Below are 23,614 nucleotides of genomic sequence, written 5' to 3' on the forward strand. Positions count from 1 at the left end.
TTTGCAAAGTTTGTTTTGCATTGGAGAGCTAGGTTTCTTTGTTACATCTGGAAAACTGAACAGCAACAGGGTGTAAGAGTTTAGGAGGTAACTCTTGGAAGCCATATGTAAATCTTGGGAGTAACAAATCAAGAAGAGCATATTGAGATCAGAGTTTTCTGACTCTTGAGTTTGATGAATAATAGCTTTCCCCTTTTCTCCTGCATGCATGTTTGTACTAATCTGATGCAAGCTTATGTATGCTGACAGCCCGTGTGCTAAATGTGTGAGAAATGACTCAGAATTTGGGGAAATTTAGGATTAAGTTCTTTGATATGGAATAGGCTTCATCTAGCTTTCTGGATTTTTTAATTTTTTCATTGCCAGTGATTTTGAAACATAACTGAAATGTTATGTATGTACTTGACCTGAAATAAAAAAAATACAATTGTAGGTCATCCTATCTGTTCATCCTTGTGAATGGAGCAGCAGCTGGAGGCGCAAGAGATCTGAATTTCATTCCTGGCTGTATCCCAGATTTACTGAGTCATCAGTGGAAGATCTTTTATCTGGAGTGTGCTTTTGTTTTCCCATTTTATGATTCAGAGAGTAAAACAATATTTAATATTTAATAGCTGGTCACCTTTATGAGGAAAACAATGGAATTTGCATGTAGTTTTTAATCTTTAAACGGCAATGAAAGTATCTGTTACTACTTTGTCATGTATAGTGAGCTGTTTTAAAATAGCTAAAGCAATTGAAAGGACATTTACCTGTAAAAGTATCTATATTGTTATATTAGATTTGTGCTAGGTGTGTTTCCTACACATGTGTTTATATAGTGGGTTGTTGTTTTTTGGTTTGGTTTTTTTCAGGCCCTGCTTGACACTCAGAATCTTTTGAGAGCTCAGATTACAAATTTTACTTTCAACCTGGGATTTTCAGGGAAATTTTATCACACAGGTAAGACTGAAATACTAAAATAGCTTTTGTTTTGATGGTGTTTTTTGTAATATGAGGTCTGAGTAGAGAGATGCATTTCCTTCGTAGTAGATGTATGTGTATGTATGAGACAAAAAGTGATGCTATATTGGAAAAAAAAAGGGGATCTGAGCATGATGTGAGTGGTGTGGAATAAGAGGTGGATACTGTCCTCTGTTCAGCTGTAACAGTTAACAACAGGTCTGACCAGAGTATGTCTAATTGTATTTGTGATAAGCATTCATTGTTTCAGATTAATAGTCACTCATCGCAATGTTGATTTCTTTGCTGTCAGAGTTATTGCGCTTGTTCGCAGAGTTTCAGCATGTCGTACCTTACTTGCAGCCAGTATTTGCTGGTTTAGTGTTTATCAGCTTTAGGGCCTGAGCTAAAGTTTTTGTTTTGCTGTATTTTATGGTAAGGACTTATAATACAGTAGAATCACTGATCATGAAACTGGTCTGGCATGCTTTCTCAGTGTGGTCGTCACCTCTCTATTTTGGGAGGCATATAATGGGAATTTTTAGCAATTACACATCTTTTTTTTTTTCCTCCTTGGGGGGTCAACCTACGAAGAAGACATTCCCTCACACCCTCCGCTCCTCTACCAGGCTGTTTATAGCAGCATTTGAGAATTCTAAAGGTCTTGGATGTCCTTTGGATACCTTTGAAACCTGCCTGCTGCTTTTGCTGGGAATCAGCATGTTGCCACAAATACAGCATGTGTTTTACCCATGGCCATACCACCTTGAGAACGCTCTGTTTCATCTGATCTCAAAAGTTAAGCAGGGTTGGGCTTGCGTCTAGTCTAAGATTAAAAGACGGTATGAGAGGACCATCAAGAGATTTTTTTCCTAAGGCTGGACAGCCATGAGCGGCAGGGTGTGTGGGATCGTATGAGCAAGCACCTGGGCCAGTGGGCCCCTCCAGTGCTTTGGAACTTCTCCCCTGAACAAGTGTGAAATCCGGAAAAATTAGCAGAACAGTCAGACAAGGTGTGCTGCTGTCCTGGCAATACCAGAGAGGGACAAATTACAGCAATGTGGTGGGGCGTGGCCCACATACATAGTGCCTCTGGAAAAGAGGGGGAAGAAGAGGGAGGAGTGAGCGAGCGAGCAGCTGTGTGGTTCTGAGTTTCCAGCTGGGTTTAAACCACTTCAGAGGTATTATCTTTCATTTTTTTCCCCTTTTGCAGGGACCGAGGAGGAAGATGAAGGCGATGACCTGCTGTTAAGATCTGCAGATGAGTTTTGGTGGTTTCCCCATATGTGGAGTCACATGCAGCCTCACCTCTTCCACAATGAGTCGTCACTGGTGGAGCAGATGATCCTCAACAAGAAATTTGCCTTAGTGAGTTGTGGTTTTGCATTTTATATTGAATTTAGGTATTCAGAAAACATTCCTGTTTTGTTAGAAACATCAGTCTTTGTAGAATTTGTTTTAATCTCAGTGAATCGAAAAAAAAAATTATGATAGAATGCTTTTTGCAGTGTGTTTTGTGCTATGAAAACTCTTTTTCTCTACAGTTTGGATTTCTTTCTCAAGTAAAGTTTAGGGGGGGTTTATTACTGTATGAAAATTTTTGAATGGAAACATTCTTTCAGAATGAAGAATTAATATGGTCTCATCTTGGAAAGTCAGTATAGACAAAAATTTTATTTTATTCTTTTTCTAAAATAAGCCATTGTTTAGATTAGAAAATATCCACTTTTCTAAAGGAATAAACACTCCATCAAAACATGTCAAATGACTTTATGGAAACACTGCATGTTAGGATTAACATGCCATGTTATGACATATATGCTGTATTTTCAAAGATACTCTTCTGTGGTGATAGAGGATAAGATCTTATGTATTCCCATTGGATCAGCTTTATAAAAACCTGCTTTGAAAAGCATTGCCTTTACTAATAATTTATTCACAGAAAAAAAAAAGTATCAGAATATAAGAAAATAAAACCATACCTTTAGGTCTGAGGATAGTAGAGAAACAGACTTACCTTTTCTTTACAGTTAATTTCATGCATTAAAACCAAGCCAAACTGCCATACACAATACTACATATTATTTGCCTGAGGAAATTGTCATATATAAAGACATTAAGAAGTGTTGTATCAGAATATCTCAGCAAACAGAACTTGTTTGCTGAAATACATCTACTATTCCATCATGCAAATTTGGCTTTTCACTTTTCAAAATGCACTGGTTGCTCTTCAGATGGCAGATCATGACTTTGTTCCTTGAAAGAGCAAGGGGATTTGAAATACCAGAACAAAATAAAGTGTGCTTATGGTCACGTGTCAGTGAGTATAGGGTGAAGGCATAGACATAGAAAATCAAGCACTTAAAATTTGTATTTGAAAACTTTGTTTTAAGTAAGGTGTATGTTTTCTTTCGACCAAAGAGTACTGTAAACTGTAGTTGTACTGAGTACAGGCCAGCTCAATTTTAATGTTATCTTTAAAGAAAGTATTTCAGTAGAAATTATAAAAATTTAAAATTGAATAATTCTGTGTCCAAAATTCCCTTTTGTCCATGATTCTGTGTACTGTTGCAAGCTCCACCAGAAATTCAGTTATTTCTTGTAGTTCTAGTGTGACCTAAGACATCTTCTGGGATTAGTCTACAGTATGTAAGCATTAAAGTATATTATTAGGATAATTCATATTCAACCCTGTTTTAGGTAATGTCATAAATTTTTCTTCACCACTCTCAATGTTCTTAATACTTACATTAAATGCTTTTCATGCCTGAAGCTATGTATAGACATTAAAGCATTTAAATTAATAACAAAGATAAGTATCATGCTTTTTTGAAAGAGGCTAAAATTGTGCATGCCTCATGCATTATCAGACTGAATGTGTATGAAATGCTTAACTTGGGAATAACAGTCACTAAGCAATAAGGGAGACACTAATACATTCAAGATGATAGGCTTACAATGAGAATGGAAGATTTTAATTGCATATTTATTACTGCATATTGTAAAATGTGTGGGAAAACCCCTTAAAAAACAGATTTGTTTCTAGCTAAATGAAGAAGATTAAATGGGACATTAGAAAACACAATTTCTTACATGTTCTGTAAAGATTTTTCTTTCTAATGTTTATGCATGCTTAAGGGAAGTAGAAAAGATAAAAGAAAGAATTGAGATAACCTGTGGTGGAATAAAGTAGTGGAAAGCTGCTTAACTGATGGTGTACCCATTCTTTATCTGCATATGCAGTAAAACCAATAGGCCAGATCTTGCTCCTCCCTACTTTGACAGATTACACAGTGTGCCCCAGCTGTAAACCAGCAGATGATGCGCTTCCTGAGTGCAGCAGGGTCACTGATGGGTGTTGAGATACAGAAAAGTTAATGTTCTCAACTGTGATTAAACCATATCTCTCTGTTGGACACATCATTACACTAGGTTCCAAGTAGCCCTTTAATGAGGAAAAAGTAGCCTTCTTCCCATGCAGGTTTCACATATTTAAAGTCTGACTTCCCATGTTACTCCAGAGCAGAAGCAAATGCTGCTTTGAATTTGTTTTGTTTTGAGCTGTTAGTAAAGTTGTCATATTTAAATTGTAACAGATATGTCTGATACTGTATCCTGACTATCTAAGCTTTTTAAGTCCTGTGCATTAGGTTTCCTGCAGTAGTCCTTCTCCAGAAAAGGTGAAGAAAGGTGATTTTACTAAAGGTCACGCACCCATTTTTCTTTGAGATAAGACTTAGATTTTTCATATTCCTTAGTAACTAGCTTATACAAAGGAATAGACCCGAGTATCAATCAATTCTTACCTCTGTGCACAAAGAAAGTATGATTAGAAAATATGGTGAAGATGACCATACAAATACAATCAATATAAAAAAACTCTAAACAGAATTCAGAGATTGTGCAAAGGCAGTTTTCCTAAATCATTACAACGCAACATCTTATGGACAGTGTATTCTGCAAATCAGACTATCAAAGAAATATCTGCTATATACTGTTCTTTTGAAAAGCAACCTGAAAGAAAGGAGAAAAGGTGTTGAAATTCATTAGAGTATATTGGAAACCAGAAACTGGAAAGAAACTATACTGAATGTCAAGAAAATGTAATACTAGCAAGATCTGTATGTAAACAAGGTAGATGCAGGAGTCTGAAAAATAGTGTACTACAAAAGGGGTTGCCTGTCTACAGCATCTGCCTGTTATCCTCAGAATTTTGCAAGTGGTTATCTTTTCTCCTTTTTTAAAATGACACTAACTTGGGTAAGCTGGTTTTGAATATGATTTTATGTTTTGAGTGGACTAGAGAGGAAATGCAGTGATTTTCTATGAAATTAAGCTAACAATCCAAGTAATTGTGTAATGGAAATCACACTTTTGTAAGTGTACCTGCCAGATGCACCTGTTGTGTTGAATATGTGCCACTAATTTTCTCTCGAATTCTTCTTAGTTTGTGAGTAAATTCCTTGCAAGAACTTGAAGGAGTGCTGCTTTCTGTTTAATACAGATTGAGGAAATCAGCATAAAATACATTTATATCACTTTTCCCTAGATACTCAAAAATATTTGTTAAAAAGGCTTTTGTATTAAAATCCTGTGTTTCATCTTACCATGCTGCCTTCCATCTCCCTTACATATCAGCAAATTTGGTATCACCATTATTTGCATTTCAGACCTTGATCTCTCACAAACAAAGGATTCAAGAAATGCTATAACATGAAGTTCCTTAAGTTTTTTAAATCAGTGATTGTTCTGCTATGTTTTAGGAACATGGTATTCCAACTGATTTGGGCTATGCAGTGGCACCACACCATTCTGGAGTATACCCAGTACACGTTCAACTCTATGATGCCTGGAAAAAGGTCTGGAATATCAGAGTTACCAGCACAGAAGAATACCCACACCTGAAGCCTGCACGGTATAGGCGAGGCTTCATCCACAAAAATATCATGGTGAGTTGTATTTATGATGTTCATATTACCACCACTCTACCATTTTATGAAGAACTTGTTTCTAAGTGGACAAGCATGGTATCCTGAAAGTTCACGTCATAAGAAGCAGATATTGCTATGCATAAGTGGCATGATGTATTTCACAGTATCTTGTTGATTAAAATCAGTCTGCTGATGATGATGTTACTACTGATGAGGTGGCCTCCAGACATCCTGCTGTTAACAGTAAACAGGCTGCTAACTGTTCTGGTCTTACTGTTAATACATGTTCAGACATCTCGAGGAAATAGGCAACTTTCCATCTTTTAACAAAATACTATGGGTTGGATTTCTAGCAGGTTTTAAATTTACATAGTACCATTAACTGCAAACGAGTTTTGCAAGTTTGTGCCATCTGAGAACCTTGATTTTGGTGCAGAAATTTTTTTTTCTTGCATTGAACATTGCACATTTGTCCCTGTTTTTCTTCCTGCCATGCAAAAATAAGAACTGTGCTTTGCAGTGTGGCTTAACCTCACAGCTATCCTTTGGGCCCAGGTGTTCAGGATGTGGGGCAAACACTGAGAAGGCTGAAGGAAAGCAGACACACATGCACCACACCCTCCTCCAGGCCATGAAGCTGCTTTGCACAGGTCAAGTCACACAATTCTTCTGTATTTGTACGGAGTGCTGTTCATTGACAACAACATTTGCCAAAAGGGGTTGTGCACAGCTGTGGAAGGTGTTATGCCAATACCATCTCGTCATAGAATCGTAGAATCATAGAATAGTTAGGGTTGGAAAGGGCCTCAAGATCATCTAGTTCCAACCCCCCTGCCATAGGCAGGGACACCTCACACTAAACCATCCCACACAAGGCTTCATCCAACCTGGCCTTGAACACTGCCAGGGATGGAGCACTCACAACCCCCCTGGGCAACCGATTCCAGTGTCTCACCACCCTAACAGGAAAGAATTTCCTCCTTATATCCAATCTAAACTTCCCCTGTTTAAGTTTTAACCCATTACCCCTTGTCCTGTCACTACAGTCCCTGATGAAGAGACCCTCCCCAGCATCCCTATAGGCCCCCTTCAGATACTGGAAGGCTGCTATGAGGTCTCCACGCAGCCTTCTCTTCTCCAGGCTGAACACCCCCAACTTTCTCAGTCTGTCTTCATACAGGAGGTGCTCCAGTCCCCTGATCATCCTTGTGGCCCTCCTCTGGACTTGTTCCAGCAGTTCCATGTCCTTTTTATGTTGAGGACACCAGAACTGCACACAATACTCCAGGTGAGGTCTCACAAGAGCAGAGTAGAGGGGAGGATCACCTCTTTTGCCCTGCTGGTCACGGTCCTTTTGATGCAGCCCAGGATACGGTTTGCTTTCTGGGCTGCAAGCGCACACTGCCGGCCCATGTTCATTTTCTCATCAACCAGCACCCCCAAGTCCTTCTCCACAGGGCCGCTCTGAATCTCTTGTTTGCCCAACCTGTAGCTGTGCCTGGGATTGGTCCGACCCAGGTGTAGGACCAGGGTATAGGCTATTTCTGATTCACATATTGTAATTCTTGTCTGAGAAGTGTTTCAAAACAACTTTCCAAAATACTGGATGGTATGTTCTTGAGTAACTTTCTTTTGGAGTCTGAGGGGAGAGGGGTGAATAGGAAAGATCCTAGTGTTACACCTCTGCCTGCACCAGGCAGTTTTGGAGGGTCAAGTATCTTAGCACAAGACTGCCACTTGGCTTATAACAGAATTATGGTCTTGTCCTCAAGTTACCAGGGATACCTCTTTTCTAAGCAAAACAGTAGTATTCAGTTTTTGGATGAAGCAAACTAACATGACCTCCAGACAGCGAGGAAAAAAATTGACACCATACAGATTTGAGCTACAGCAATAGCTCCATGTAAAACAGTGGGTTTGTGGATATGCTCAGAGTTCTGAAGCATTTGAAGACAATGGATGGACTCAGAATGCCCCAAAGTACCTTTCATAAATTTTTGTAAAAACATGTGATTTGAAGACTCATAATGAGATTTAACACAAGGATACCACGACAAAAAACCAATTTCTAAGCACAGCCATGTAAAACCACCTGATTTGGGAGTCTAAAGCTCCCAGTTCTTCAGGGCAAATGCATTAATATTTTATGTCTTCAGGCTTATAGTGATGAATATATTCAGTATAAATTCAGTAAAATTGTTGTGTAAGATTTCCCAGAGCATTTCACATTCAGTACAGCTTCATTCTCTGCCTCTGTGAAGAATTGTTCTCATACTTCATCAGTGAAATCCAAGGGTTTTAAAGTATTTGCAGGTTTATAGCAAACATACAAATTCCATCCATTTTGTAACAATGCAGAATTCATGATCTATGGTCAAAGTATACTGTATATCACAAAAAAGGTGTTGAGAAATTAAACTACAAGAAATGAAGAGTATCTGCAAAACCACAGTCTATGTCAAGTGAGGGATTTTTATACTTTAAAAAATTAAGCTATAATATAATGAATGTCTTAAATTGGGCTAGAATGTTTGAGACCAATCTCAGTTTGATAATTATACATGAACAGCAATACTTAGCTGTTGATTTTCTGTGAAAAATAGACATAATTGAAATAGTCTTCAGCAAATTATTTTCTGAAGTTGATAGAAAATATTTTTAGGTTCTGCTGGAAAACCTACCTGCATTTATCAGCTCTTCCTATTGAAAAGACTTGTTCTTTTCATGCTTTTAAAAATATTTTAGTTTATGCTACTTTATATTGCAACTGGCCATACAAAACTTAGCACAGCTGAATGAGAAGCACATTTATTATGTGAGCATTACCCGCAAAATTCATCATGTGTCACTGTAGAATTATTATTGGTGGTGATGCAAAAGCCAAAAAAACCCCTCCAAACCAAAAAAAGCCCACCAAACCCCAACAACAAAACACCAATACAATACAGACTGATAATAGTTCGGATTATGTTTCAAATTATTTTAAGATTTTGGAAATCTTTGATGACCAGACTTGGATTTAGGATCAGGTGTTACAGACAAAATAGCTTTAGGAGGTTGCTGAATTGCAACTTACTCACTGATCTCCAGTTTAAAACAAAATGTGATGAATTTTTGGACATTATGATTTCACTGATAAGAAAAATGTTATTTCTTTGAGTCGGTGCTATTATTGATCTGCCAGTGTATTCAACTAGATCATGATTAACTTCTGGGAAAGCTGTGATGACAAATCTACCCAACAGTTATCAAGAATAGTTTCAGTGATGTATTACTTACGTGGCATTTATTATCTTATTAAAAGTATAAATATTTTTGTTTTATGACTTCACCTTGACTCCCCACCCCTCCATCCTCACCCTCCCCACCTACCCCATAAATTCAGGTGCTTCCTAGGCAAACCTGTGGCTTATTCACCCACACAATTTTCTATAAAGAGTATCCTGGAGGCCCAAAGGAACTAGACAAAAGTATTCAAGGAGGAGAGTTGTTCTTCACCGTGGTTCTCAATCCAGTAAGTACAGTGTAATTTTTGAGTTTTTTAAAAATAATGAAAGGAGAAATTACTGAATGCTTCAAGACTAATCTTCTGGGTCTCTCAAATAGTAATGATTTGTTGCAGTGAGCTCTTCTGCTTTTTCAGTTAATTAACTTCAGGTCTAATTTTATATATATTCTGTCAGTTATACAAGGATGATTTCTACTTTTCTTGACTTTTTTGTCAGTAGTGCAGTAGTAGCAGCAGCCATTCATGTTGCTCTCTACTTCTGAATAAAATAAGAACCCTGAGATAAGAATTCAAGTTTTAAGGACTGACATTACTATGAGATGAGCACCTCAGGTGAAGTCCATTCTCCTTTCTGTCAAATTTATATTCAGAAATGTTGGGAACACTCATTTGAGAAAGTTGCAAGCAAGGAGCGCATGTGGTTAATTGTTTTGAGAATTTCAAGTGCTGATTCAGAATAGTTTCAAAAAAAGGATGCAAATAAATGGACTACACAGTTAATATATCTAATTAACCTTTCATTTGTCTTTAATAGAAGAATAAACAACAAACGAGGCTATGAAACTACGGTATTACTGATAGAAGAGAACTTTATAGCACTCCAAAATGACACGGGATTAGGTCCATTGCATCAAAACTGTCCTTTAAGACAGGCTTTTAGGAGATGTTTTCATCTGAAGTCCAAATGAAACATATACATAAATTTACCCATTTTATACAAATGTAATCACTAGGATTCCAAATCACTAGGAGTACCAAAGGCAACAAAAAATACTTCCACTGAAATCCTTTGGAATAATATTTTAAATATTTTTGTGCCCTTTTTTAATCTTTCATAACTTAATGGAAGTGCAAAGGAGAAAAAGCTTCCGTCAGCTATTTCAGCGTTTTATGTTCAGGTCTGTTTTTCCAGCATCAGCATCAGTTTCGGTTCTTTGAGATCAGTTACTGTGGTTTGTTTGCCTTTTTCATGTTCACATAGCAAAATTAGGAAATAAAACTTCCCTTCCTCAGCAAATGTTGTCTGCCTTCTAGATGATGTCAGTGGTCCCAGTCCGAACTTCAGTGATAGATACCAATTCAGGCACAAAATATTAACAGAAGGGAGACCTGGCAAATTCCTTGAATGGAGGCTATTGGTACCGTAACAGTTTTGGCAATATATGACACATATATAACAACAAATGACACTTTGGAGGAAGACAGAGAGTAACATTTTGAGTCAGTACCAACTGTATTCATTATTGAAACACAGCCACAACTTAGCCAAAAAGTATTTTACCATTTTACAACAGTAGGGAGAAAGCAAATTTAATATGGTTGGTCAAGGCGTAAGCCTTTCAAATTGAAAGAATTGGGTGGGGGAGGGAAAGACAAGATGAGCAGTGAAACAATCATAGTTATTGGTTAATAAGTTTGATCATGCCTGCCTAACATCTCTGAATGTGAGTGCAGTAATGTATTTTTATATATTACAATCAGGTCTTTGATTTGTGCATTGCAGTGTAGATTGTATGATCACCTAATTGTGAGAACTGTGATATCCCAAAACCACTGCAGGCTAAAAGAATAGAAGTTAAATGCACTGTTTTCTGAAAACAACTGTAAATGAATATGAGGCAAATATTTCCCAAGACAAATTGTTGTAAACATTTTAAGGAATGCCTTTGAAAAGATGATGTATCTGGTTTTAATATCCGCTTATAAACAGGTTCTAAAGTTCTAAGCATCAACCTGGCATGTAACCAGTTTCAAGATTAGGGTTTGCATCTTTGTGGGGGTTTTTTTAAGTGTTACATATGTATTTATACAGTTATGTGAAAGTCAGGATTGGGCAAAGATTTATGCATTAAAATGAAAACTAAAGTAGCTTTAGGAATTTATCTAATTATGAAGTATCATTTTTGGATTTGATAAGCTTTTCTGTGTTTTCATTGAAATAGCTGGCGTATCTTAATGTGAAACACACAGCTTTTCAGATGATGCAAAAATTATGTTATGAGGTAATTCCTAAACATTATTTTTCATTGATGCAAAGCTAAGAAGAAGAAACATTACCTAGGAATGATTACAGTGTCAGCTAAGTAATGTTCTCAACCATAAGTTCATAGATATTTAGTTTCCCAAAATGGATTATACATAGGTATATCGATGTCCCTTATTCTTTAAGGCATTGACACACTGTGGAAGGAATAGAGTTTAAAATAATGCAGAGAGTTGTGTAATAAAGTTGTGGAAATCCATGGTACAATTTCATCTAGAATGCTCCATAGACTTAATCTTACATGCAAAACTGAAGAGTTGACTGAACAGAACTATGAAGGACTTGGAAAGACTCCAGTTTGAAGAGAAATCAAAATAATCAAGATTGATTATGTTTGAAAAGAGATGAAAAATGGAAACAGCCTTGAAATTGCGTGAAGAACCTAGACAGTAAATTCTGGTTAGCTGTCTCAAAACAGAAAACCAGAGGATAGCCAGTTAAATGAGGATGAGCATTTTAATGAGAATTATGTCAAGATCTTCTTTCAGGGTAATGTTTTTGACACCAAGAACTTATGAAAATTTGAAATACAGAATTGAATTTGGTTGGATTTCCTTGCCTGTGGTAGTTGATAAGACAGGGATTCCATATAGACTTATGCTTTATTTAACCCTTGAAAGCAGGGAAGACTTTCATAGGGGATTTTTTCTCACCTCTCCCAGCAGTGGAGTATCCTATACTACTTTCTTACATATCTCTGATGCCATCTGCTTCTGTATGCAGCATGCTGCACTAGATAAACAGGCTAAACACAGGACAGGTCTACTAGTTTTGTTTTATTTTAACATGGAAAACTTGCTATTTTTCTAAGTGTAAAGTTTCAATAATAAAATTAGTGAAGCAGATCAACAATATGAAATGGAATATCTCTCATCTGCTTTCTACCAGTTCTTTAGATTTTATTCCTAAAGTTTATTCCAATTTGCTAATCTGTGTGATTTAGTTTTCAAATGATGATATTGAAGGTATATTTTGATTCTAAAATCCAGGTAATCTAGTATACCAGATTTTTCTTCATATAAGACTGTAATTGAGAGATGTGGTCTAAAACAATGTTGTATGTTGCTTCTTTTCCAGTAGCATCAGTTAAGATGTCTCAGTTTAACTTTGTAGAAGGCACACATAACCCAGTCCTAAAGTATGGTTTGAACTGTTGAAGATACAGATCAGGAGCTTTGCTATCTTACAAGGTCAATGTATAAAGGAAAGCAACAGTTCATGAAAACATACTATACTTTTTCTGCCCCCAAGAAAAACAAACAGAACAGAATATAGTAATTGCATTTCAGACACTTCTTTACAAAGTACTGTGTCTCTACAGATCTAAATAAAAGGGAAAATGCCCTGTGAAGAGGAGTTTGGTAAAAGCCTTCAAATGGTTGATAGTCCAACAATGAAACTAATGTGTAGCCAGCTGTGTGTTCTCCATATGATTACAGCAGTACTGATCAAGAGGGAAGACTGTTAATGTTTTAGGCCCTGTGTCTGATTGATCTTAAAATAATTGTAATCTTTGTATGCATTTAGTCCTAAGTAGTATTTTCCTCTATTTTTTTACCTCTCCCAAATTACAGTGAGTAGAGCTGCTGTTAAGCTAATTGATTTGCAGCAAGGGGGGGCAGTTATCTCCTTTAGCACTAAAACTTAGAGGATTTATGTGAGCATCAGCAGGACTTAACTGTATGTTTATGTGACCCTGAACAAGATGAATAGTCAGTGCTGTAAGTCACGAATAGTCAGTGCTGTAAGTCACTAATAGTCAGTGGACCAGCAGGCTTGGTCCACCTCATGGGTGAGTGAGAAAGGCAACAGTTGCATAGAATCATAGAATGGTGAGGGTTGGAAAGGACTCGAAGATCGTTTCACCCCGCCCTGCCATGGACAGGGGCACCTTCCAGTAGACCGTGTTGCCCAAGGCTCTGTCCAGCCTGGCCTTGCACACTGCCAGGGATGGAGCAACCTGTTCCAGTACTTTACCACCCTCACAGTAAAGATCTTCTTCCATGTATCTAACCTGGACTTCTCCTGTTTAAGTTTAAACCCAATCCCCCTTGTCCTATTGCTACAGTCCCCGATGAAGAGTCCCTCTCTGGCATCCTTGTCAGCCCTCTTCAGATACTGGAAGGCTGCTATGAAGTCTCCATGCAACTTCTCTTCTGCAGGCTGAACAGCCCCAACTTTCTCAGCTTGTCTTCATACGGGAGGTGCTCCAGCCCCCTGTCATCTCATCCTTGTCCACTTGTGCCCATTTTGGGAACTCTTGAGAATTCCAGCAATAGTTTAGGGAGTTACTGTGAATTGGGGCAGGGGAGGAATTTGTTTTGCCTAGTATTTTTGTTGACTGCAAAATACAAGTATTCCTTGCCTTCCTAGCTGTTCTACGAAAATCACTCAGACAGAGTCTGCTATTTTGTGGGTGGAATTGACAAAATACAAAAAAATCCTAAATAAGCAGGCAGCAGGGAAAGGCTGTGGAACAGACAGGATTACCTGTCTCATTAGAGGTGATTCCTTGTAACAGTGTACAATAAATGCATTGGAACTCTGGGCAGTGAGAAAACTTTACCTTTCTAAGATACCATGATTGTTCTTCTCCCCTGGAAAGCCTTGTGCAAGTGATTTACAGCTGTTAGTTAAGCAAGTCTCTTTGACAGTACTGCCAAAATGAGTAATCCATAATTTACAGAAAAAGGTGAAAAAGTTTTTGCAACAGCTGCAAATAAACTCGGGTTTCCTGTCAGATTAGTAATTCAGAACTACACTGAATAGGCAATTTTGTTTCTTCTTCTACATCTTCCCTGGCTATATACATAGTGAAATTACATTTATGGTGGAAACACTGCTATGTCAATCTAATTCATCTAGTTGGCTTGCTGTCTTTGCAAGTGGGCAGATCCATGTCAGCTGTGAAGCCAGCAGGACAGCCTGGGGAGTTGCAAGCTGTGGTTGCAAGCTGGAATCAAACTGGTGGAATTGAACACAGCTTTTCTGGAAACATACAGGACTAAAAGGAATATCTTTCAACTAGAGATAGACTTCCAACTGTAGATAGAGCATAGACTGCAATCTGATTCATTATTCTGTCACTTTGTTAGTGTAATGGAGCAAAACCAGCTGTTACCAAGTCTCTGTATACCTGAAACAAAACTGTTCAGAGTAATACAGAGACAGTATCAGAACTGCAGAGTGTACTCAATGCCAGATTAATTAGAATATAAGCATTCTGAGAGTTAGATGCACTCTTGTGGCCTGTAAACATTTGTTCAGTAGCTAAAATATCAGCAATATACTAAATTGGTAATGCATCTGGTTCTAGTGCCTAGCAGAGATCATCCTAATTATTTGTCAGTCATAATTTAACTTCATTTTAAACTGTTGTGCATAACTTCGTTGAGTTGGGAGGCCTCGATATTGCTTTTTTAATGTTGTTGCACAGATTGGAGGGTGACACAGTGCTCATGACAAAAGTACCTTGATGACTGGTTTAATAACATAAATTTATTTGATTTCAATTGCCTGCAACAGATTCATATGTAGTTTAAAAAAAAAAAAAAAGATATGCCCGGTACACAAGTAGTGTTTATTACCATTTTTTCTTATACCAACTTTTCTAGTTCCAGATTTAAAATGCCAAAATGATACTAAATCTGTTTAACAACATCAGTGTCATTTCAAGTCTCAGCCTTCCCTTGCCTTTCCTGATGCTTGCCAAAGAAAGTAGAGCTGCCTTCTGAAAAGGGAGTCCTCTCTGCTCTCAGGTCACAGTCCGAACCCAACAGCTTAATGCAGTGGTCTCCAAAGTGGGAGAATAATACATGTTGAGTTTCGGTGTTACAAGTATATAACTTATAAATAAATATACATACGTTGGGCATGCATGCTCAGATAATTTTTACAGGTAAGTGTGTGCCCTCAAAACAGTTTGGAGACCACTGGCTTGGTGGACTACTGTTCTATAGGCTTGTCACTGTTCTAGAGGTTTTTGTGCTTTATTTGTTTCATTCCTCTGTAGACATCAACACTTCTTTCCTGCATTATTACTGTAACTGAAACCAAGTCAGAAAGTCCTCCTGATGCAGTACACCATTCAGGAGGTATAAACAGAAAAGGAATATGAAGAATAATAATAATGGGGTATAAGTGCAATCTGTTCATCTGCAAAATGTTTGTGTAAAATGGAATTTAAATATGGAGCAAGGTACATTTTGCTTATCAGGACATATGGAAGGGTGTGGGAATACTTGCAGGTTGCCCAGCATAAAAATATCCACTCTGTTATTTTCCATCAGAGCAGTTAGTTTTACCATAAATCACTCCTGTCCCAACATAGAGAAGCTTCTGAATTTCACCTTCTAGACCATCATAGGGAACTTGGTAAGAAGAAGGGGAGGGGGGGTGTGGGGGAAGTATTTACCACTATCCTTGAATGGTTTCTCTCATCCCTGTCTTTCCAAAAAATAGAGACCACTTGACTTGAGGGGGAAGAAACCAGAAACACAAACCTTGCACAAACCTGGTAAGAGGGGCTTCTCACACTTAGGAATTAAGGGTAATGTCATTACTGTGGGAGGCAGGCTGTTTTTGTCAGGAAACCAACAAGAAGTTATCAAGACTGTAGATGCTTAGTAGCGTCCTTACTGTATAATTTTAAGAGGTGCAGCATCATAGTAGTTTTGATTTTGTAGTGGTCAATATATTTTAGGATATCCAGCCTGTAAAAAGAGCATCCCTCACTAGAAGCTGGGCAACTTGTTGCATTTTTTTCTTTTTGTTTATGTAGTTTGTCAATCATCTATTGTTTTCTCTGTTCCTGATATGTAACTTAGATCATGCTAGTTCATTTTTTCTTGATACACATGATTGAATAGCAGTGACTCGGTCTCACCTCTATTTTCTTGACCTAGAAGCTATTACCTCTAATTGAGAAAGGTTGTTGTAGTGAAGGAGATATGCAGCATAGAAGGAGCCTTCAGAAAGGTAAAGGCTGTTTCTCCTGAGTGCTTGTACTCATTTCCCTACACCTCTGCAGTACTAGTCAGAATTGCAAAAAAAAAAAATTCAGGGCTTGGGAAAGAGGGCAAACAGAAATAGCCCTCTGCCCTTTCATTCTAGGGAAGGAAATGCTGAGGGGAAGCTGAAAGGAGCAGGTCATACAGCTGCCTTATAAAACTCCATGAGAAGGCAGAGTACAGGAAAGAGCTTTTGCTCTTCTGATCTGAAAATGTGTGGGAGCAAGAAAGGAGCTGCTGCCCAGAGGACAGATTTAATCCCGAACCATCATTTTAAAAGTTGCATGCATTCTTTTCAGTCCCCTCATGAAAGATACTAAATCCTGTGGAGAATGTGCACTGAAGTGCAACCAAGATGATAGTTTGTTTATGAGGAACCACTAAAAAGGGTGATCCTTTTCTCACTGAGATAAAGAAAATGCTGAGATGCCCTGGAGGAAATTATTTCGGAAGAGGGCTGGAAATAATGAAGTCAAATAAGCTCTTTTTAACTGAAAGGGAGGCTAAAATGCTTGTTAGAGTAAATATAAATCCATTCACAGCTGCTTCCCTTTTGAAGAAGGAATGAAGAAATATATGAAGCTCTATTTGTATTTTACAGCATTTCCCAGAGGTGCAAGATTATTGAACAAATAGCGTTATTTGCTAGATCTGGTCTTCTGAGATGCCCACAAAGCATTGTTTTTAAATCTCATCAAGAGTGGTTTTAAGAGAATATTTAATAGCAGAGCGTGCTGTTAGTTGACACAGAAAGAGTAATCATGTTCATTAGTTAGAACTTGTTTGAAGGAAAGAATGTGATATGATTGAGCAAAACAAAGTATCATAACTCAGTACAGAAGACAAAAAGTGGTAATTATGTTTTGTCTTGATGTGAAACTGCCCACCTGCAAATGGAGGGGTAATGATATGCATTTCCATCCTTCTGCAAGCTTGGTGGGAAAGCGGAGAAGTGGGTAGCCACACACCATCCCTTGCAGCTGGGCCAGCGCCAAGGTGAAGTCCCTCAAAATGGCACTTGGATAGCATTTTCTCTTCGTAGCCAGGGAAACTGGAGGATCAGCTTACACATCTCTCCCAGTGCCATGGCTGCATAGCTCTTGTCGACAAACTCGCAGGAATGCTCCTAGGGTGTGAGAGAGTGGCTGGCAGGTTGTCCTTTTGTACTGTAAGCCACCTCTCACAGGGATCCCTGGTGTGCAGAGTGGTTTATGATCCTTCTCAAACTAATGGGAATGAGACCAGTGCACCATCAGGCTCCTGTCAGTTGCACAGACTGCTAGCTTAGCCTGTAAAGACCTTTTGCAGCTGGAGGCAAAAGCTAGTACTTCTCAGGTAAGCTCAGGTGAATTAGGCCCTGGATCAGCAATATTTCATTGTTCTGTAAAGCGCAGGATTGTAGTTGACTAATTTTACACAGGTGCTGATAGTGATTTTACTAAGAATTTGTACAGTATCAACGGGGGAGGAAACCTTTTGTTCAGATTTTTTATTTTTGGTGCTATATAGTCACACTAAATATGAACTTCTTTGCAAGATTTACCAGCATTTGGTAAATAATTAACAATTTTACATTAAAAAAACATCCAAAGAAACCACCACCAACTTTAAAATGGTAACTAAGGTTTATGATAGATTTTCCCCCTTCATTGACACAGTTTCGTATGCTGGAAATTATTCATGATACTATATCCAATCAATTTTTCAGTCTCCACTCTGACACTCTTAAAATAATGGTCATATTTTCCTCAGGGAAAAAATACTGCATATGTTCCCCACACTCGAAATCTTTCCAAGTTCTCTTGCTTTTTCTCCCATGGCAGTGCTGTAAATGTTGGCAGGTAAAGAGTTGCCGGGCTGTGAACTGACATTATAAATGCCAGAGGTCAGACCATGTGAAGGAAAGAAAGAGGCTGTCAAGAAAACGAGTTAACCTTTTTTGTGGAAACCCTCCAATTGTATCTTTATTGAAAACAACATAGCTCTATAGCTGGTCTGTTACTGCTTTGAGAACTGAAATGACAAAGGAAACTTGAAATGGTTATATACATTTGGCAAAATGTTTATTGTTGGTTAGTTAACGGGGAGGGTTTGGATTATATTTAACTCAGTCCTATTTGAAAAGAACAATAGCATCCTCATAATTTAGCAGTATATATCTTCCAATTTTACTTGAGTCAGACAAACTGAAGCCCTCAGCTTACTTTATAAGCCAAGAGGAGTCACCAAATGACGCTATTAATAAAACACACTTTCTGTGTCCATTCACAGAATGTGAATTCCCACTCAGGACTCTGTAGTGGTAGAGTTAGGTGTTCAAAAATAAAAGTTCGGTAGCTTTGAACATTTAATATCAAAGGAAGCCAGTGTTTTAAATATTCTGAAACAAAATACAGCTGTAGATTCCATGTTTTAATTATTTTCTTTTTCCTTTTTGAAATTGAAGGCTGGAATTCCTTTACAAAAGATTAACTTCAGTTCTTGAACAAATTTCACAATTATGGTCATGATAAGCCTTTTTCTTTTTAAAGTGGCTTACATCAAGTTTTACTTTAAGTAGAAATTGCATATTCATGGTATTAGCAGATTTACTTATAAGAGTCACATTTGTAATGTTTTAATGAAAATTAGTCTAGAAAATTTATCTTGGAGAGTTCTATTTAAAAAAAAAATCACTGCTAAAGACAAGCATTTGCAGATTTGAGTGTAAGAACAGACTTTCATCAGTGAGGTACTACATTGAAAATGGATCACTTTGCAAAACAGAGGTGTCAGTCTTCAGCCCTTCATCAGTCCCTGAGAGACCATCCTTGCAGTCTACATACTCCTGCTCTCCTCACTGCATAATTAGGTGTAGCCAGACATGCCCTTCCTGTGAGAAACCTTCACAGCAGGTATTGCTTTTATTAGTAGAGTGAGAGTGCAGTTGAAGCAAAGGATGTAGTGGGGAGGATTTATCCAAGTAGCACTTTCACAGTAAGGTGTCAAAAGAGCAGATATAAGTAGCCTTACAACTGATAACCCTTTATTTTATGCACTATCAATTGAAAGTACTCAGGTTTCAGATTTTGTTTGTTTCTGCATATGATATATGACTATATACCCGGTGCTTGTAGAACAGTTTTGTAGAAGAGGTGCGCTACTTGTCCTGCAAAACTTTGGAGCAATGAGATTTAAATTAGAGCAATAGAGGTCAGCTGTCCTCTTGGTCTCTGACTCTTTACTCTTCCACAAAACCAAAATTCACATTTTTAATATCACATTTATATTCCACTTGAAATAATCCTGTGGGTATTGTTTTTGTTGTATTTTCCATTGAGTAAATTTACATAAATATTATGTACATATTGTACAGCCGCAGGGTAGGATTGTATATCCTAGTTCACACAGAGCTCATAGTACCTATCCGCCAGTTTTCTTCATTGATTGCATGGACTTGACTTGAGAAGGAGGATGCAATTCAACAAAGCAAGGACAGCAAGATCTATGTGAATGAGATCAAAGTCTTGCAGTGCTAAGAGCAAAAGGCAATTTAAATTGATGGTTACACTGTGGTTACACTGCCATCTAGTGATACAAAGAATCATTGTCTGCTCTCTTTATTTTGTTTCTAAAGATTAGCATCTTCATGACACATTTGTCCAATTATGGAAATGACCGCCTCGGATTATACACCTTTGTGAACCTGGCCAATTTTGTTCATACCTGGACAAACCTGAAACTGCAAACTCTTCCTCCGGTTCAGCTAGCTCACAAATATTTTGAACTGTTCCCTGAGCAGAAGGACCCTCTCTGGCAGGTAGGCAGGTTTGATGATGAAGAGATCAGAAAAAAAATCGTCTTGATGGTGTTTTTTGTGAAGTTCTTTGCTTCTGTTTCTTGTAAAGTAGTAATATTTATAGATTTGCTACTTGGTTCCATAAAGCAGCTCTTACTGACACTTCAGTTGTACTTGGTTGTTTCCCATCACTTAAATCTCCATAAAAGGTTGTGAAATTAATATGTATTAAGCTGTGTAATTAAAACTATCTTTCATTTTATTTGTTACTTTTAGAAATGCAGGAGGTGCAGGAAAGACATACTGTGTTATTTGTCTTCTCCTTTTGGAGCTGACAGGCGTGAACCATTTGACAGGGAAATGTATGTGCAGACTTTAGCAATTGGCCATTAAAGAAATTAACTTTTCTCCAAGGGCTACTGGTGAACCCAGGACAGGAGAAGATGGCATCCAAAAAGAGAAAAGAGCATTAAGACCATGGCTACCTTAATGTCAAAACTGACTAGCCAAGTAAAAATAGATTAGATAAATAGGAAAGTTATTCACAAAAGGCTGAGAACTGCCCAAACAGGTTTACCAGCACATCATACATTGATGTTATCAACTCTGCTGCTTGATTATCCTGCACTCGGAAGTGAGTAAATTGAAAATTATCAGGAATATGAAGACCCACTAAGGCTGAAGCTTGCACTGACCATGCAGTTGGTACATCTTCAGTCCATCATCCAGCACTAAGAGCATAGGCCCTAAAGAGAAACGACTGCAGCAAGTGGTGAACCCTGTTGTGTTCTTTTTTGCATATGCTCAGCGATGGTTCAACCAATTCAGTGAAATGTCCAAGTGCTGTAGGTACATGTGTCCTTACAGTGACAATATGTATGCCAAATACTATCCTGTTGAGGGTATTTGGTAGAAATATTCTAAGGAGCAAACTTTACTAAATCAAACATAAAAATGTATTTAAGCTTGCTTACTCAAATGTTTTCTAGTGCTGGATACTGAATTACCAACTCAGAATCTGAGTGTGAGATTGCAAATTCGGACTTACATTTGCATCTTGAAATTCATGCTGTTACTGAATAAAACATTGAACTAGGAGGAAAAAAGTCAAGAATTTTGCATAATTTTAAGAGAGAATTAATTTTAAAAATGGAAATCAGCCTGTAGCCAGGTGACTTGAAAAATTAGTATTATTTAGAAAAGGCATTTTTTAAGTAACAGTGACTATTACATACTGAATGTGGTGGGGTTTGTCTATAATGCACGTGAATCTGAATGCAGTTACTTTTTTTTTTAAACTTCATCTTAGTGCAGTACTGCCAAACAACAGTATCAAAAACTGTTAGCAAGTAGCATTTCTAAAACAAATTTAAAGTGCTTCAGTTGTAAAGCAGCAAATGAAAAAAACCCAAGATTCCATTAAATAAATTTACATAAACATTATGTAAATAATGTAAATTAGGTAATGTTACATAACACCAAGTGTTACGTACTGATTTGAATTGGAAGATCAGAATATGTATTTGTGAATGGGAAGACAAATTATAATTCATTTACTCCTTCAGTTTAAAAACTACAGCGTGGATAGGATGGTAGCTGTTACAGTAATGTAAAAGAAAACATCAGTAACTAGATAACTGTTCAAGCAAATAACTAGATAACTATTCAAGGCAATTTCAAGCCTTCCTATGTTGTATGTAATTTAACAATTGATTTTGAATTATTCCCACAACTTAAGATGTGGGATCAGATTGTCTTTGTCACAATTCCACTGAACATACTGACATTTCATAGGATAAATTATCTTGTCCCAGGGTCTATTGGATAGCCAGGACAACTATATACATGTAGAAAGAAAACTACATTTCTTCAACTTACTTGTCTCATTAATAAAAACAAGCAAACACTTAAGAGATACAGTTTCTGGCTCAGTTACACTGCAGATACATTTCTGAATCACTGAAATAGTTTAATACATAGCATGGGTTTCTGTCATAAGGGAAAATCATATTTTCAGGTAAGAGTATTTGTACATTAGTAAAAAATCTGATTACCAATGAAATTCTTAGTTGTTGTTCTCCGTTTTAGAATCCCTGTGATGACAAACGGCACAAAGATATCTGGTCGAAAGAAAAAACCTGTGATCGATTACCAAAATTCTTGGTTGTAGGACCCCAGAAAACTGGTAAGATTTTATTGTATTTCAACAAGATAGACTGTGTGTAAGTTGAAATAATTATACCAAGTAATCACTTTTTACTGAGACTACTGTGCAGAGATCTAGATCATCCAATAGCATATTTTAGTTTTCAGATATCATTCAAATACAGCATAATAATGTAAGTTACAATAACAGACATTACATATATTGAAAATGCAGGGTTCAGGTGTGTGTCAGATTTTTTTGGCTATATGTCAAAATGAGTAACACTGATAAAGATATCAACAAGATAGACAAGATCTTGTTGATGCGGAAGGACAAAAGGACAGCCATTTTTCAAATTGTAGATTCTTTACTGCAAGTTCCCGTCTGTCCCACAAGTGTTTTGTTTATAGAAACTTGTTATTTCATAGCATTTTTTCAAGTCAAAGAGTTCCCAATGGGCAGTTTGATTTGCAATCCCCAGTAGCTACTGACTGCAAAATTTTTAAATTATTTTTGTGAGTTTTGTAAAAAAATAATGGTTTTGAAACACAGTTATTAAAAATGTGAAAAACAGATTTCTGCATTGGCACTCCAATTTCTATGTTAACTATCTACAGTTCTTTATATGTCTTCAATTTAAAAGCACAGAAAGCACAGATTCTTAGGTGACATCGATCAGCATCCTCTCACTGAAATGAAATAGAATAAAATTGGTACTCCATCTAGGAGTACGACCTCTCCAAAAAAATGTATGTGTTAATTTATTTTTTCTTTAATCTCGGACTTGTATCCTGTTTGCAGGTACCACAGCCTTGTATTTGTTCCTGATCATGCATCCTTCCATCATTAGTAACTCCCCCAGCCCAAAAACCTTTGAGGAGGTACAGTTCTTTAATAGAAATAACTACCACAGGGGGATTGATTGGTAAGATGGGTTATTAGTATAAATATAAAAGCTTATATATTGTGAACAATACGGAAATGATGTTAGTAATGGTTTACATAGGGAGTGAGATAAAAGAAGACCATCAGTGTCCTTCTAAAATGATAAATGCAAGTAAATAACAATTTTATTACTGAATATCATAAATGCGGTCATTTTTGTCAGGCTTTTTTGTAAATATCCATCTATTAATATATGCAGAACAGTAACATGTAATATATATTGCTCATTACATGTGCTGTTGAACTTGGGAAAGTAACGGTTGTTACTCGGATATATGTAGGCAAAATTATGTTCCTGTTGGAAATCTTAT

General features: G+C 37.2%; 1 protein-coding gene across 5 annotated transcripts in view; it reads left to right on the forward strand.

Moving 5' to 3' along the window:
• Nucleotides 1-23,614, forward strand: part of LOC136017878 (bifunctional heparan sulfate N-deacetylase/N-sulfotransferase 3) — a 64,186-nt gene that overhangs the window by 24,804 nt on the left and 15,768 nt on the right. For all 5 annotated transcript variants that reach the window (XM_065686585.1, XM_065686592.1, XM_065686598.1 and 2 more), the window contains exons 3-9: nucleotides 855-942; nucleotides 2,156-2,310; nucleotides 5,706-5,891; nucleotides 9,259-9,387; nucleotides 20,051-20,233; nucleotides 22,301-22,397; nucleotides 23,160-23,283. In XM_065686585.1, coding sequence (XP_065542657.1) covers nucleotides 855-942; nucleotides 2,156-2,310; nucleotides 5,706-5,891; nucleotides 9,259-9,387; nucleotides 20,051-20,233; nucleotides 22,301-22,397; nucleotides 23,160-23,283 — 962 coding nt within the window. The remainder of the gene's footprint in view (nucleotides 1-854; nucleotides 943-2,155; nucleotides 2,311-5,705; nucleotides 5,892-9,258; nucleotides 9,388-20,050; nucleotides 20,234-22,300; nucleotides 22,398-23,159; nucleotides 23,284-23,614) is intronic.

This window comes from Lathamus discolor, chromosome 1 (assembly GCF_037157495.1).
Source record: "Lathamus discolor isolate bLatDis1 chromosome 1, bLatDis1.hap1, whole genome shotgun sequence".
In the NCBI taxonomy this organism is placed as follows: Eukaryota; Metazoa; Chordata; class Aves; order Psittaciformes; family Psittacidae; genus Lathamus; species Lathamus discolor.